The sequence below is a fragment of the Hippocampus zosterae genome, chromosome 8 (assembly GCF_025434085.1).
Source record: "Hippocampus zosterae strain Florida chromosome 8, ASM2543408v3, whole genome shotgun sequence".
Classification (NCBI taxonomy): Eukaryota; Metazoa; Chordata; class Actinopteri; order Syngnathiformes; family Syngnathidae; genus Hippocampus; species Hippocampus zosterae.
The window spans coordinates 25,079,565-25,095,968 of NC_067458.1; the positions used below are offsets into that span (position 1 = coordinate 25,079,565).

The 16,404-nt window shown below is 50.5% G+C and overlaps 2 protein-coding genes across 2 annotated transcripts; one reads left to right on the top strand and one right to left on the bottom strand.

Moving 5' to 3' along the window:
* Positions 1-3,674: 3,674 nt before the first annotated feature.
* Positions 3,675-7,392, bottom strand: rgs4 (regulator of G protein signaling 4). Its single transcript, XM_052073640.1, has 5 exons — positions 7,238-7,392; positions 7,008-7,106; positions 6,072-6,136; positions 4,258-4,421; positions 3,675-4,170 (listed from the first exon to the last, which is right to left on the bottom strand). Exons 1-5 carry the CDS (start codon positions 7,279-7,281, stop codon positions 3,877-3,879), a joined length of 666 nt encoding a protein of 221 aa, XP_051929600.1. The 5' UTR covers positions 7,282-7,392; the 3' UTR covers positions 3,675-3,876.
* Positions 7,393-9,880: 2,488 nt separating this feature from the next.
* LOC127605799 (fetuin-B-like) lies at positions 9,881-13,393 on the top strand. The gene is made up of 7 exons (XM_052073589.1): positions 9,881-10,145; positions 10,237-10,350; positions 10,642-10,729; positions 10,870-11,036; positions 11,196-11,309; positions 11,547-11,633; positions 12,590-13,393. The coding sequence occupies exons 1-7, from the start codon at positions 9,927-9,929 to the stop codon at positions 13,289-13,291; spliced, it is 1,491 nt and encodes a 496-aa protein (XP_051929549.1). The 5' UTR covers positions 9,881-9,926; the 3' UTR covers positions 13,292-13,393.
* The last annotated feature ends 3,011 nt before the right edge of the window (positions 13,394-16,404 follow it).

Here is a 16,404-nt window from a genome sequence, read left to right on the forward strand (position 1 = left end):
GACTACTTCTGAAGATGTATTTATTTGACGTGTGAATATTGATTTGCATTTCTCGCTGTCTAATTTAGTCGTAAATACAAATGCGTGTGCACGCCGTAACGGACGATCGCTTGAAAAATAGATTAATTCATTCATTCATTCATCTTCCAAGCCGCTTGATCCTCACCAGGGTCGCGGGGGGTGCTGGAGCCTATCCCAGCTGTCTTCGGGCAGTAGGCGGGGGACACCCTGAATCGGTAGCCAGCCAATCGCAAGGCACACAGAGACGAACAACCATTCGCACTCACACTCACACCTAAGGACAATTTAGAGTGTTCAATCAGCCTGCCATGCATATTTTTTTGGAATGTGGGAGGAAACCGGAGCACCCGGAGAAAACCCACGCAGGAGAACGTGCAAACTCCACACAGGGAGGCCGGAGCTGGAATCGAACCCGGTACCTCTGCACTGTGAAGCCCACGTGCTAACCACTGGACTACCGGGCCGCCTATGTTTATTTATTGATATTGATATTGATAGATTGATGGTTTTATTAGAGGGCAGGGGAGGGGTCTCAAGGGTAAATATTTTGGTCGTGGTCGTTCAGTGGTTCCAAGTTGTGTGCGTCCACCGCGGCGAAAAGCGTCCCCTTAAGACGCTCGTTCAAGTTGAATTTGCCATCTTGGTGAATTCCCAGGGTGCGTTCAACAATAGAATGTTCCCCATCCTGACTGAGCATGGACATGAGGTCATTTTAACCACAGACGGGCTGTGATTAAAAGCGGCTGGGCCAAAAAGCTTCCATTTTCTCCTAATATGGCGTCACCCCCAACATAAAATGGCCGCCCGTCTGAGAATCGGCCAGTAATCTGGAATTAATTGAAGAGTCAAAGTTCAGAATCGGGCTGATGTGGAATTAGCTTCCACAAATTGGCCCTTTCGTTAAATTGTAATGGGGGAGAAATGCCCACAGGAGCGTTTCGACTTGTTTCTGGAGAATGCGCCCCCCCCCCCCCCCAGTCGTCAGCGTTATTTATTTTATTTCGCTTTTTTTCATCCGCCATCTGATGAGTGAACAACGGAACGGAAACAGATGTGACAGAGAGAGTCGGCCAACACAAACACGGTCGAAGGCTTCGCCCGGTCACAAGCGCGGCTATTTCCAAGAAGTTGGAAAAGCTCCGATTCCTTCAAGGGAGGGGGCGGGGTGGGGGGGGGGGGGCTCGGTGACATTTTCCAATGACTTGTTTGCTTTACGGATCTGGCGCATTGTCGCAAGGAGCCTCAGAGGGCGGCGCGCCGTCGTGGTGAAATCTATCCAACGGTATGTCGACGACGATAAGGGGGAACGCCATCCGCCAAATGTCGTCACCAGTTTTCGAGACGTAAATACGATCCAGGAATGGGGTCAAAGTCACGATGTTGACGGCGGGACTGACGTCAGCCTCGACCTCGGGGATTCGGGGCCACCTTTTCGGGAAGACCTCGTCTGTTGTTATGGACGTTGGGGGGAAATAAGATCACCGTGACGTTAACGACCTCCATGAGTTGGCCATTTGCAACATCTGCCGAGTAGAAGATTGAGATCCAATGAAAACCAACATGGAATAACTTTTGATCCCTCGGCGCATTAAAAACCGCCAGCGTCGCTTGTAGGACATTGTCATGTGGGCTGAGGAATCATTCAACGCCATCCCATTGATCAACAACATCCAGAAAGGCTTCTCGGGGGGCCCGAGTTGGACTGACGGCAAGCGGGAGAGCGTGCTGTGGTCTGACGAGTCCGCATTTTTGGCAACAATTCATTTTTCGGAAACCACGAACCGTTGTGTCCTGCGGGCCGAAGACGAAAAGGACTGTTGTTGGACTGTTAAGTTCAAAAGGCAGCATCAGTGATGGCATTAGTGTGTGTTAGTGCCCCCCCCCCAGTCAGGGTAAAATGCACATCAGTTCCCTGAACCTCTAATGCTGACGAGTATTGTCCCAAGTTGCGATTGTGAAGGCGAACGATCGTTTGTCTGCGATTGGCCGGCGACCGCTGCCCGGGCGGCCGGATTGGGCTCCAGCACACCCGGGACTCTCGCGAGGACGAAGCGGCTCAGGTCATTGTTGGATGGACCATTTTGAACATAAAACGTCTCGTCGTGTTTTGAATTAATCAATTGTACATGTACAAAATCCACACTCACGTAAGATCGATTCGGTAAACCCCCCCACCGCCTCCCCCCAGCCCCGCGGCACCCCAGTCCTGTCGTGTTTATCGTCAAAGCGAAAAGAGAGACACAAAAGTGATTTGGCCACGCATCCCCGCCAGCTGTTGTCCATTTATCGTCCATCGCGGGTCATCGCCGTGCAAGTGGTGAGCGCCTGAGTGCGTACGTGCCGCCTTGCATGGATGATTACATTAAATGCTCAGATCCTGTCAGGATTCCATTAGCGGTGTTCAAAGCAGCTTGATGTTGGGGAGGCGGCAGAGAACATCCAGTGATAAGCCAGTTAATGTGGAACCAATCTCTGCTCGGTCTGCCGGTCTGCGGCTGATCAACCCTGATCTAATATAGCTGCAGGCCGGGAGACGCAAAATGAAGTCATGAGGGCACGACGGCACCTGGTCAAGGTGAGTGTCTCGTGACGTTGTGTTCTTGGCCTGTTATTCATCTTCAACGGGGAGGTGGGGGGGGCGGGAATTTAATTTGGGGCCCACCGGTGAACAAACGTGCCTGCCATCGCCGCAACGACAGACCTTTATTTGAGCTCTTGTGAGCCTCCTAATCGCTTCAACCTGACGCGTGCCAATCTGACACAAATTGAGCATCCGTTTGAGAATGCATCCGTCCATCCGTTCATTTTCTTCCGCTTCCCCAAGATTGAGTCACAGCGTAGCCCAGACGTCCCTCTCCCCAACCGCTTCGTCCAACTCTCCCAGTGGGTCTCGAGGGTCGTCAGGCGGGAGACATCGTCTCAGCAACAAACCCTTGGTTGTCGCTGGGGGCCTCCTCCTACTATGACATGCCCGGAACGCGTCGTTACACTGTAGGGAGGCCGTTTAACCAGATGCCCGAGCCGCCTCGTCCTCCTCTTCTCAACTCATTGGGAGTGAATGAGTTAAAATGTCAGTCAAACAAGACTCTCTGGATAAAGGAATATTTTCGGTCAAAATGTGTTTTATTTTAACAGAAGCTCCCCGCAAGCGGACTCGCCGAAATAAATGAACTAGTGAGAATAAACACACAATAAGGAAGCGGGTCTGCGACAACACATGACATACGCCAACAAAAAAAAAGAAAAAATCACGGCAAAATATTTTTTGCTGTTTATTTTCATTCTAAACACACACGCACACATAAACCAAACACTATTTTGTGTAACGGACAACAATTCATAAACAACTCTATATATTTTTTTTTTAATCATTAAATAATCATGCAAAGTTACATTCAAATCAACTGCTGTAATATTATCCTGGTAAAAGTCCAAATTAATTTTGGAAGGCAACATTAAGGCATGCTAATTATTTTTTATATTCCTTCAAGAATTAACAGTTAGTAAGGTTTCCAATCTTTTCCTATATCGATATATATATATATATATATATTAGAGCTGTCAAACGATTAAAATATTTAATCTAATTAAAAATGCAACTGTCATAATTAACTCAAATCAATTAAAAAAAATTAATGGCATTATTGGCATTATGGATGTTAATTTCTTTTTCAAACAAAAAAAAAACGTTTTCGGATTTCCCAGGACAAAATCCAAAAGGACAAAAAGTTACTGACATTCATTTCCAAGTATACTGAGGTAGTAGACAAAAGTCAAGACTGGGAAGGCTGCGTTTCCGGGTTTCTTTTTGAATCAAAATTGAGGCGGCGCGGGCAAATGCGCTTTTCTGCACAGTCATCTGGCATGGAAAAACGTTTGACATGTTCTTCCGCTTTCGCTCCTCGCCCGGGCACCGCCGGCGTTTTCTTGCTGGATGGCGGCGGTGTCCCGGCCACTTTTTTCTTTCTTCCGTGCGACCGAGGCGTCGGCCTGAGACAATTCGACGATCAACTTGGAGTGCAGGAAACGTCTGTAGGAGTCTTTCTCCATCAAAAGGTAGATCCTCCTCTGAGCCTCCTGGAAACACGCGCGAGAGCCGCTCGTCACCTTCTGCAGAGTTTCCTCTCTGGTCGCGGCATCCAGGTTGACCTTCAACGGACACGAAAAAAAAAAATACGTCATGGTATTTTGCATCGGGGCTTTGTGTTCTCCGCCGCGCTACAGCGTCCCGGTTACCTCGTTGGGAGAGTCTTGCGCCACGTAACGCCCGTAGATGAACTTTGCTTTGGTCTCCAACTCGCAAGTCGGAGTCTTCTTGAAGTCCTCGCACGCCAGCCAGAACTGCATGTTCTCTTGGCTGAACTCCGACATCAGGAAGTCGGTAAACGACGATCGGCCTTCTGCCGAAGATATCAAACATGAAACGCTCTTTCGTCGGCGATGCTAGCCGCGGAGCAGAACGAAGCCTTCGGTACAAGAGTTCACAATAGTCTGGAGGATTCAATGTGCTCTGGAAATTCTAAATTGCTAAATTAAATGAGGGCGGCCCAGTAGTCCAGTGGTTAGCACGTGGGCTTCACAGTGCAGAGGTACCGGGTTGGATTCCAGCTCCGGCCTCCCTGTGTGGAGTTTGCATGTTCTCCCCGGGCCTGCGTGGCTTTTCTCCGGGTGCTCCGGTTTCCTCCCACATTCCAAAAACATGCGTGGCAGGCTGATTGAACGCTCCAAATTGTCCCTAGGTGTGAGTGTGAGTGGTTGTTCGTCTCTGTGTGCCCCGTGATTGGCTGGCAACCGATTCAGGGTGTCCTTCGCCTCCCGGAGACAGCTGGGATAGGCTCCAGCACCCCCCCCGCGACCCTAGTGAGGATCAAGCGGTTCGGAAGATGAATGAATGAATGACTATTGTTATTATTATTATTGGGGCAGAGGTGCAGAGTTCGACTCCGGCCTTCCTGGGTGGAGTTTGCATGTTCTCCCCCCCGTGCCTGAGTGGCTTTTCTCCGGGTGCTCCGGTTTCCTCCCACATTCCAAAAACATGCACGGCAGGCTGATTGGACGCTCTAAATTGTCCCTAGGTGTGAGTGTGAGCGTGGATGGTTGTTCGTCTCTGTGTGCCCTGCGATTGGCTGGCAACCGGTTCAGGGTGTCCCCCGCCTACTGCCCGGAGACAGCTGGGATAGGCTCCAGCACCCCCGCGACCCTAGTGAGGATCATGCGGCTCGGAAGATGAATAAATTAAATGACATAAAAAAAACTAATTAGACCAAAGTAAATCATCTGCAAATCCTGCTCTTGACCCAAGCGGCATTACAAGACCTGCGCCACAACTTAGACCTGCTTTTGAACTGCGCTGTCCAGAAAATTAGAGCTGGGTCGAGTTGTGCCAAAGCCAGATTTTCAAAGCGTGACATGACCCCGTATGTTCTCACTTAGCATCAGACTCATTACGATTCCAGAATGAATACCAGACCGTATCAAAGACTCGCAAAACGTGTCATGACGTTCTAATGAAGCGATTGTGGTCATGCGAGGAGCAGGTCAGATCTTCGCCGCTGACCCTCAGGCCATTGCTCTTCCGCAGGCTAGCTGCTCGGCACTGGCCACCGAGCTCCCGAGGGGGGGGGGGGGGGCGGCCCAGTAATGCATCGCGACACGTAGCAGGGAAGCCAAGCATGAGAACGTTACGCGGTGCTCCCGTCTGAGCGTTTGGGGGCTCGGGGTTGAGTCTTCCGAGCTTGGCTTTTCAATTCTGACTCAAGCGTTTGCTGCTACGAGGAATTTCTTCATTGGAACACCGGAGGGGGGGGGGACCCGCCTCGCCGAAAGCATTTCATTGTGTTATTGTATCAAACGTCGTTGCGTACAAGATTGTGTGTCAAACGTTGCTCACTCGACATCCATTACAGCCCGGTAAGGGGGGATTGCCCCATCTGCGGCCCCTTCTCAAGGACTTAGTTTCAGTTTAAGTCCATCGCTTGACTTCTTTGTGTACATTTTTGTTTTTTTGTTTTTTTTTAGTGGGGGAGCACAATAATTTTATTCCCACTTACTTTCAGAGTTCATCACGTGGCTGAACGATTCCTTCCATTTTGCCACCTCGGCTGCAGTCGGCATCCTAAAACAATTGATTTCCATTAGTTTGTTGTTATTGTTGTTTTTTTGTTGTTGTTTGAAAAGGGAACACAACATTTTGGTTTGCTCTTAACATAATCCACTATCCATTGATCCTCGCCCAATATTCTTCCCTTGTTTGCCGAGAGACTCTCAAAGGAGTAGAAAGAATCAATCGGCCCGCAGCGACCCGGCAGTCGATAATTGTTGTTACGAGCCTGATCATGGCCCCCCCCCCCCTCGCCTGACTCCCTGACCAAATCGACGGGAGCAATCCTTTCATAAGTATTCATTCATTCATCTTCCGAGCCGCTTGATCCTCACTAGGGTCGCGGGGGGTGCTGGAGACTATCCCAGCTGTCTTCGGGCAGTAGGCGGGGGACACCCTGAACCGGTTGCCAGCCAATCACAGGGCACACAGAGACGAACGACCATTCGCACTCACTCTCACAACTAGGGACAATTTAGAGCGTCCAATCAGCCTGTTATGCATATTTTTGGAATGTGGGAGGAAACCGGAGCACCCGGAGAAAACCCACACAGGCCCGGGGAGAACATGCAAACTCCACACAGGGAGGCCGGAGCTGGAATCGAACCCGGTACCTCTGCACTGTGAAGCCCACGTGCTAACCACTGGACTACCGGGCCGCCCCCTTTCATAAGTATATCTTCATATATATATTTCACACACACACACACACACATTTATTTATTTTTGCAACCATCTAAACTTTCTTCACCGCTGTAAATTGGGAATTGATCTCCATTCCGTGGAGCGCACGCAGAGCGACTTGAACGTTTTCATCGCTCAAAGTGACTTGGCTGCGTAACCTTTCGTCTCTCTTCCCAAATAAACGAGGAAATTGTCTTCTGACCTTTCGGCGGCGTCTTCATCCTTTTCTTGGGTCCGCTTGCCGTCCACCTGTTGCGGCTTCTGGAGCAAGAAGCTGATTTTGTGTTTGATGTCTTTGGCACTAAAGGAGAAAAGTCCCAAAAATCTCATTGAACGGCGAGCTCATTTGAGTCCAACGAATGCGAAGACGTCATCCGACGGTGGAAGAAGAAAAAAAAGCCGCTCATAAAACAGTCCTTTTGTCTGACTTACCTTTTCAGGCATGTTGCCGGAAGGGTCGCGAGTCCTTTGCACATGGCGAGATGTCAAGCGGCCCAAATCGGCGCGATTTTCTTTCGCCTTTGACAGCGCAAATACAAGTGAGGTGCTTTGAAGCCCTTCTGGAAGCTGATCTTCTGTTGAACGCAGCAGTCTCCGCCCCTTTGAGTGCACGTTGACACAAATGCCATTCTCCCACCGGACGGCGGGGAGGGGGGGGGACCTGACGCAAATGCTTCCTTTTGCTCATCGCCGTGCTTTATTTCCTTAGCGCACAGATATTACGTAAGGAACAAATGTACGTGAGTCCGACACTCATCACTTTGGTACGGACACCGCCGGAGTACTCGGGCGAGGCGTCACTGTTTGCAGAAGGCGCGGATTTGTACAAGCAAAGCCTCATCGCGCGCTTTGTCTCATCCGTCACCACGGCAACCGCATCACCTGCGGCCAGTCAACGGAGCCACACACAGCTAAGGCTGCTTTTTTGGATGCTAATCTCAACCTGCGCCGGCCGCGCATGCCGTTCCACACGTCGGCCCGTCACAAGTCATCGTTGTTCCGTGACTTGCTGAACGACGAGGCCTTCGATAACAACTCGGCAGTGAATGTCTCCCCCCCACCCCCGACCCCCCGCCCCCTCTCAGATGCGCTTTTCGGTGTGTGTTTGTGTTTGCTTTTGCGTGTGTGTGTGTTTGTTAGTTGGATTTTGGATTGAAAGTTGCCTTCCAGGGCGGCCCGGTAGTCCAGTGGTTAGCACGTGGGCTTCACAGTGCAGAGGTACCGGGTTCGATTCCAGCTTCGGCCTCCCTGTGTGGAGTTTGCATGTTCTCCCCGGGCCTGCGTGGGTTTTCTCCAGGTGCTCCGGTTTCCTCCCACATTCCAAAAATATGCATAACAGGCTGATTGGACGCTCTAAATTGTCCCTAGGTGTGAGTGTGGGCGTGGATGGTTGTTCGTCTATGTGTGCCCTGCAATTGGCTGGCAACCGATTCAGGGTGTCCCCCGCCTACTGCCCGGAGACAGCTGGAATAGGCCCCAGCACCCCCCGCGACCCTAGTGAGGATCAAGCGGCTCGGAAGATGAATGAATGAATGAATAAACATTACCATAGCGATCAGTGTTTAGTGACCAGATTAAACGCTCCTTGTGTTTATTATTATATTTTGAAAACAGCACAGTTTTCATGCAACTCATACCATATTATTTTGTTGTATTAATCCGCCACATTTTAAATGCCGGTGCCTGAAAATATTGGACCCCTGGTGTAGGTAATGCAATGGCACCATCTAGTGTCACAAAAAATAATAGCAATGACGCTTTCGAAGAAGACCACACACACACACACACACACACACACGTCCTAGTCTACCATTTAAAATGTTCGGTCTCGAACTGCATTTTTAATCTGAATTTGTTTCACCCGGCTTGACGCCCTTTTGCAGTTTAAAACCGATTTAATGATTCCATTTAATTATTTGGGTAGCGGCTGGATGTTTTGCAGTCACGTGTTTTTTTTTAAATTGTCTATTTGTCCGATGGTTTTTACACGCGGGGCGGCGGGGGGGCATTGGTGATGGAAACCTTTCCTGCTCAGTCTTGCCTGATCTGCCTTGCTCTTGCGGTCTTCGAATGCGCATTGTTACAGTTGAAAAGCTGAAGCTGCTTTAAAAAAAAAAAAAAATCTACTTGAATGCAGGCCAAAGTGTGGCCAGTCTCCCCCTTTGTTTGTGCGCATGTCATAGGCTATCAAGATGTACCGTGTACTCTGAGGCCACAAAACGTTATCTGTGCTTTCGACATACATGTCATGATTGAGAAATGCAGGAAACTGTCCTTCTGTGAGGCCCGATCGAAAGCCTTTTGAACGGGGGTTGAAACTCATCGCGTTCAGAAATCGTGAAAGTTGCGCAACCAAATGGGAAGTGAAGGCTCCCATCAATTTTGCCGTTTGGAAGCTTCATTTTGTCGGGTTCGAGTGCCTTTACCGACATTCTGTTTTTAATGGAAGTGTATGATCCCCACCTGCGCAAAAAAACAACCCCCCCCCCCCAAAAAAATGCTTTGAAAAGTATCGTCGTGTATTTGGCTTTCATAAGCAAACATGTTCGGCCTTGCAACACAACGGTTGAATAAGAAATATGGATTTTCACATTGAAGCTCATCATTCAAAACGCTTTTCATGACTTTTTCATTTGCCTTTTGAGAGATGACGACTTTTACGTTGCCGCGTCGCCGGCCACCATTTTCTTTGCCGATGGATTTTGTGTTGGCATTTTGTAGTCGACGATTTCTGAAATATGCTTTGTCATGTAAAAAAAAAAAAAAAAAAAAGCCGTGGCGTCTTCGGGTGGCTCGTTTGCCTGAAATACGTTTTTGATTTTTAATTGATACCGACGGACTGAACTAATCGAACAGGCGAGCAACCCAATCAATGAGTCAATCAAATCATTTGTTGTTCAGCGACTGTCCTAAAGAACAAATCGTCTCTCTTATGCAAGTCTTGTGATCAATAGACAAAAGGGGTCAATCAAGCAGATCAAGCCCGATAGGATTGTGTGTTTTGACAGAGGCGGGGGGATGGGAGGGGGGGGGGGTCAATGGTTAAGTTGCGTGTCGGAGCGCCACAGAATATAAAAGGTCCCCCTCGTGGCTCATCTCACTGACGTCGGAGGCCCCCGCCATGAACAAACGCTTGGTGTTCTACTCGCTGCTGTTGGCTTCGGCCTGCGCGTGCGCGCAGGGGGCGCCGCTGGACCAGGTCGCCCTGGTCGCCGAGTCCTGCCAAGATGCTTTGGCCGTGGGCGCCGCCGGGGAAGCTCTGACCAAGATTAACCGCGAGCGCAAGGAGGGCTACATCCTCAGTCTTCGCCGCTTGGCCAACGCGCACTCCGAAAAGCACGTGAGTCTCGCCGGCAAACGCGGCCTTCGGATCGTGGCTCATGGAGGGGAGCATTTCGAAAACCGTTGATCGTGTGTGATGTGCGTTTTAGGAAGAAAACGGCATGGTCTTCTACCTGACCCTGGATGTTGTCGAGACCAACTGTAGCGTGCACAGCCAGAAGGATTGGAAGGACTGCCAGCCTCGCCCCACAACCGACACGCCCGTTAGTAGCAAAGCATCTTCCTTTTGTTGTTTTTTTTTTGTTGCCAATAGAAACATTTTTGTCGCTTGGCGTCGACTGAAAAGGACAAGGGGGGGGGGGGGTCAGCTGACACGCAGCTTGCGTAGTAAACTGCAAGGCCGACGTGCTCGCCGAAATGTCAGATTGTCACACGGAATAAGTCATGTTGTCATTTTTCGGCTAAACTCGCTTGAACAATCACCGATGAGATGAGTCAACGTTTTTGTGGATTCACTAGAATTGGTTTGAGGACATTTTTTTTTTGTCCTTCAGGTCTACGGACAGTGCAAGGCGGCGATCTACATGAACAGGGTGAAGCGGGTGGTGCGCCTCTACAAGTACGATTGTGTCGTCAGACCAGGTGGATGCTCGTCGTCGCGAGCTGCTCGTTTCTCTTTCAAACCTCTCCGGAATCCGACTAAAAAATGACAAACAAAGACACGCTGGTTCGTAGCTGCATCGTGGACGACTTTGTTTTATTTTCCTTTTCTTTTGATTCAGTGCCCGTCGAAAGGATGAGCCGGTTATGCCCGGACTGTCTGACTTTGGTGGCTTCCGATGACGCCGAGATTCAGAAGACGGTGTCGGAATCTCTGAAGAAGTTCAACAAGGAGAGCGGATTGGCCAATCGCTTTGCTGTGCTGCGGATCACCCGAGCGACTTCGGGGGTACGAGCCGCCGCGCTCGACGCCGATCGCCTTTGCGTGTCGCGGACGACCTCGCGAGATGTTCGAGATATTTGACTTTTTTTTTTTTTATTTTGATATTTCGACATACGACGGAAAAGGGTCAAAGGTCGGCGATTTTTTTTTTTCCTTTGTGTCCAGATGGCCGCGGGAATGTCTTACCACGCCGAGTACGCCATCCAGGAGACAACCTGCCCCAATGACAAAGAAACCAGCGCGGACGACCACTGCCCGCTCATGGACTGCGAGTTTTCTGTAAGTCTCGACAAAAAAAAAATCGCTCAACGCCACGACGCTCGTTTGTAAGGCGATCGGCGAAAGGCATGAAGAAGCCGGTTGAAGCGCTCCGAAGGATTTTCGTCCTCGTTTCCAACGAATTGACGAGTTCAACTGCCTCCATTGTCCGGGATAATCAGTCGGAAAAGCGACTGGATGGATCATTTCAATCATTTGTTTGTTTGTTTGTTTGTTTGTTTGTTTTGACCCCCGCAGCACAAAGGTTTTTGTAAGGCCTCCCACCACCACACTCCCGCCGACAAGAGTGAGGTCGACGTCGTGTGTGAGATCTACGAGCCCGAGGTAAAGGCCACAAAGCATGATTTTAGCCTCTCGTACAATTAGCATGCCGCGGGTGTCAAACGCAAGGCCCGGGGGCCAGATTTGGCCCGCCACGTCATTTGATGTGGCCCCGCGAAAGCGAATCAAACATGTCGGCTTCCGTGACGCTTGCTCAAATTTTCGACCGGAATTTAAAATTCTTTAATGGAATAAATAAGAGACAGTATTTTTTTTGTTACCAAAGCCGTCATTACAGTAACTTTGAGCAATAGTTGAATAAACCGTTAGTATTGACTTTTTTAAATTTCAATTATTTTCTATATTATTATATTCATTCATTCATCTTCCGAGCCGCTTGATCCTCACTTGGGTCGCGGGGGGTGCTGGAGCCTATCCCAGCTGTCTTCGGGCAGTAGGCGGGGGACACCCTGAATCGGTTGCCAGCCAATCACAGGGCACTCAGAGACAAAACAACCATCCACGCTCACACTCACACCGAGGGACAATTTAGAGTGTTCAATCAGCCTGCCACGCATGTTTTTGGAATGTGGGAGGAAACCGGAGCACCCGGAGAAAACCCACGCAGGCCTGGGGAGAACATGCAGACTCCACACAGGGAGGCCAGAGGCGGAATCGAACACGGTACCTCTGCACTGTGAAGCCGACGTGCTAATCACTGGACTACCGGGCCGCCCTATAATATTATTATATCTTATTTTTTATTTATTCCTTATTCTGAGCCGTCGTCCACGATGTATTGATTTTGCTTGCATGTGTGCTTTCGTGTTCGGAAAACTTTTGAATGATTTATAATTCAAAATTGTAAATTCCCCCAGTGTGGGACAAATAAAGGGTCATTTAAATGGAGATTGAAATTGGCAATTCAAGAAGCATTCAGTGAGCTAAAAAAAAAAAAGTTTTTTTTAAATCATTTATTCCACGAGGAACACACTCCTTAATTTTTTTTTTTATCGTAGGGTGCCGAACGCGAGAAGAAACTCCACGCCTTGGGCGATGAGCTGGATCACAGTCACAACGACAGCCACCCGCACGGCAGCGGTGACGACTCGGCGCACCCTCACGACCACCTCCACGACCACACCAAGAGCCACGCCCACCACGCCGGCGATCACGCCGAGGGCGGCGGGCACCACCACACGCACGACCACGACGAGGGTAGCGCCCGCAGGCACGCCCACGACCACTCCCACGACCACGCCCACGACCACGACCACGCCCACGCGCACCACGCCCGGGCCCACGATCATAGCGCCGACTCGCCCGACCACCACCACAAGTACGAGCACCAGGCGGGGGTCCGCACGCACGAGCACGACCACGAGCTCGCCCTGGACCACGACCACAAGCACAAGCACTTGCACGCGCACGAGCATCACCATCATCATCACGCGCACGACCACGAGACGACGGTTCACGATCGTCCGCAGGGCAGCGTGAGGCGGTTGCCGGCCATGGGCCAACCCGCGAGCGTGCCGTCCTTGCCCGACGCGGGAGCCGTCCCGTCTCTTCTCCCCGATCCGCAGATCCCCAACGCGACGCAACCCACCGTTCGGCCCTTCCCCACTTCACTTTCACCTCAGTGCTCGCCCCCCGCGAAGGGCCCAACGCTGGTGGACGAACTCTTTGCGGAAGACCCCCTGTTCCAAATGGCCGCCTAAGTTAGCGTCGACGCACAGCAGCCGAGTGGCCGTTCCAACTCGCCGATCACTCGGACCAGATTTCCTCAGAAGTGCCGATCGCCACTGGCGATCTGTTGAAATCGTCGTTTCCTCTCTCGGGCGCGCGCTTCAAATGGTCATTTTGCGTTTGGAAAAGTTGAGTTGAAAACCATTTTCAACTTGATGTTATTTTCAGTGAATCCAGCACCGTTCTTGGAAATAACAGTGAATACGGCACACGTTCAACTTGGTGCTTGTTTGCTTTGTGTTCATCTGGCGTTTGACACAAAAAGGCAACTGAGAATTCAACAGGAATCGAATAAAAAACTAAAAAATGACACTGGAAAAAAAGTTGGTTGACTTGACTCCATTTTATTTCGGCAAACGGTTGCATGAAATGAAATCATCCAGATATATTTGGATATATATTATACACATGCTCACTTTGCGTGGCTTTTCTCCAGGTACTTTGGTTTCCTCCCGCATGCCAAAAACAACCCCTGAAATCATCTCGGGTGTGATTGTGAATACCAAGAGTTTGTTTGTCCAGGGCTGCCGTGCGATTGGCCGGCAACCCGCCCGCGACCCTCATGAGGAAAAAACGCATTTTTAAAAGTTGGACCTCACGAGTGCCTCCACGCTAAGAGTTGTGTTTGGTCGGCCTGCGGTGACGTCACACTGCCGACTGCTGGATCCGGGGAACTTGGGGGGGGGGGGGGGGGGGTTGTCCGTCTGCCCGGGTCGAAGTTGTTGAAGACATTGGACTAACAAAATCGACGTAACATAAAATAGACGCGTTCGTGAGTTCCGTTTTGTTTGGTTTTTCAACGAGACTTGGACTCTCTCGAGTGTGTGCGAGCAGCAGCAGCAGCAGCACCTCATGTTTGGCCCCATCCTGCTGGTTGTGGTGGAACGGCCGGCGTCGCCCAGATCAGCCCCCGGAGCGAGTTCATGACCCGCCCCGCCTCGCAGACCCCGCAGATACGATCTTAGTTGAAGCAAACTCCAAAACGAAGTCGATGAGTTACGTCTTGTGTCTGAAAAGCATCATGCAAAGACCTTCTTCCACAGATAACACAAAGAAATCAAATGAGTAAGATCCCAAATAAAATATTTGGGGTGGTGGGGGGGGGTCGTACAAGGTGCCAAATGCATTAATGTAAAGGTAGAGTTTGACACGCATTCTTGCTTTGTTTCAGATCGTCATTTTTCTTCTTCCTATCATTTCTTTGAAGACTACTCTTTTGTTTTTTTGTTGTTTTTTGCCAGCTGTCAACGAGAACACGTGTTGCAGAAGGGAAAGTACCTCAAGACACAGTTGGAATTTCCACATGAGATTCAGGAGGAAAACAACACGAGTGCACTGAGCCACACGTCATTTCCTCTGCCCTTCAAAATCCGTCCACAAGAGGTCACCCTAACATTGTTTTTGCTGCATCTTTTTTTTTCTTCTTCATGGTTTGCCGGAAACGCTCCTGGTTTGTTGTGATTTAGCCAAATGCAGTTGGGGAAAAAAATCCAACGCGGCTTTATGTTGACAAGAAAATTGGGTAAGTTTGAATGTGAGATAACGCAGATTTGCAAATTGATTCGCTCTTTTCGTTTGTTATGCAAGTCACGGTTGAAAAACGAAATCAAATAAGATGAGTCGGCAGCGTGCCAAAAGCAGAAGGTGACGGCCTGCTCTGCTTTTTGCCAGTGCGACAAAAGAGAAAATGAAACGCCGGCCTAATATAAGTCAAGTGGAATGCGATCGTGATAGCCCCGCCTACTGCCCCCGGGCTCCTGTAGTTGGTGCCAGAATCTGGCCCAACAAATAATTGGGGACAACTTTCGCACCAGAGTTAGAGCCAGTTTAACTGGTGGTTTTTGCAAATTTGCTGGAAAAACAAAGAAGTTGTTCTAACCTGGGAACTGGCCCAGAACTGGCACGAGCACAAGCGCGGCGGAAAAGGGCCAAGAGTGGCCTGGGCGAAGGCCTGCCCCGCCCCCTGGCCCAAAACTAGCACATGCACAAGCGCGGCGGAAAAGGGCCAAGAGTGACCTGGGCGAAGGCCTGCCCCGCCCCCTGGCCCAGAACTGGCACGAGCACAAGGGCGGCGGAAAAGGGCCAAGAGTGACCTGGGCGAAGGCCTGCCCCGGCCCCTGGCCCAGAACTGGCACGTGCACGAGCGCGGCGGAAAAGGGCCAAGAGTGACCTGGGCGAAGGCCTGCCCCGCCCCCTGGCCCAGAACTGGCATGAGCACAAGCGCGGTGGAAAAGGGCCAAGAGTGACCTGGGCGAAGGCCTGCCTCGCCCCCTGGCCCAGAACTGGCACGAGCACAAGCGCGGCGGAAAAGGGCCAAGAGTGACCTGGGCGAAGGCCTGCCCCGACCCCTGGCCTCCAGTTCTTCTACCCCCGATCAGGCAGTTGACCATACTGTGCGCTGTTGCGTCATCATTTAATCAACTTCACATATCATTAAACATCAAAATAACCACTATGGAAAGATTTCATCATTGATCTCTAAGCGCAAGTTGAAAAACAGATATGCCACGAAACCAAAATAAAACTCAGGTCGAAATGTCGAGTACTGGTTGTTCAAAACGGAGCTTCCATATGAAGACTTCCGTAAATTCCTGGTTCGCCCCCCCCCCCCCCGCCTCTATCCACGTGAATTTGTGCCCCTGCCCACCCATGTTGCCCAGTCCCGTTAATTCCCATAATTTTGCAACCACTGTCAGAGCACGCGTTGAATGAAAAGGTAAACCGAATACATACACTGAAAACACGGACACTGGAGCGTTATTCATTTCTTCTTATTATTATTTTTTATGAATTGGCGCTGAAAGACAATGGTCAGGTCATTCCGCGCCGAAGAATGGATTCCCTTTGGCCATAAAGAGGCGAAGTTGACCTCGAAGCTGCACAAGCCACTCCTTCGACTGCTGGAAGGGAAAATTCCGGTTGTTCCCGTGCGCGTCGGTGCGTGCGCGCGCGGTATAAAAAGAGGGCAGGTACTGCGTCGCGGGCGGGGCCCCTCCTCCAGAGAAGCCGAGGTGGGTTCGCTCCAATGGAAACCGCTGGAATGGCCCAACCGACGCCTCCAATCGCTCCCTCCTGACGTGCTGGC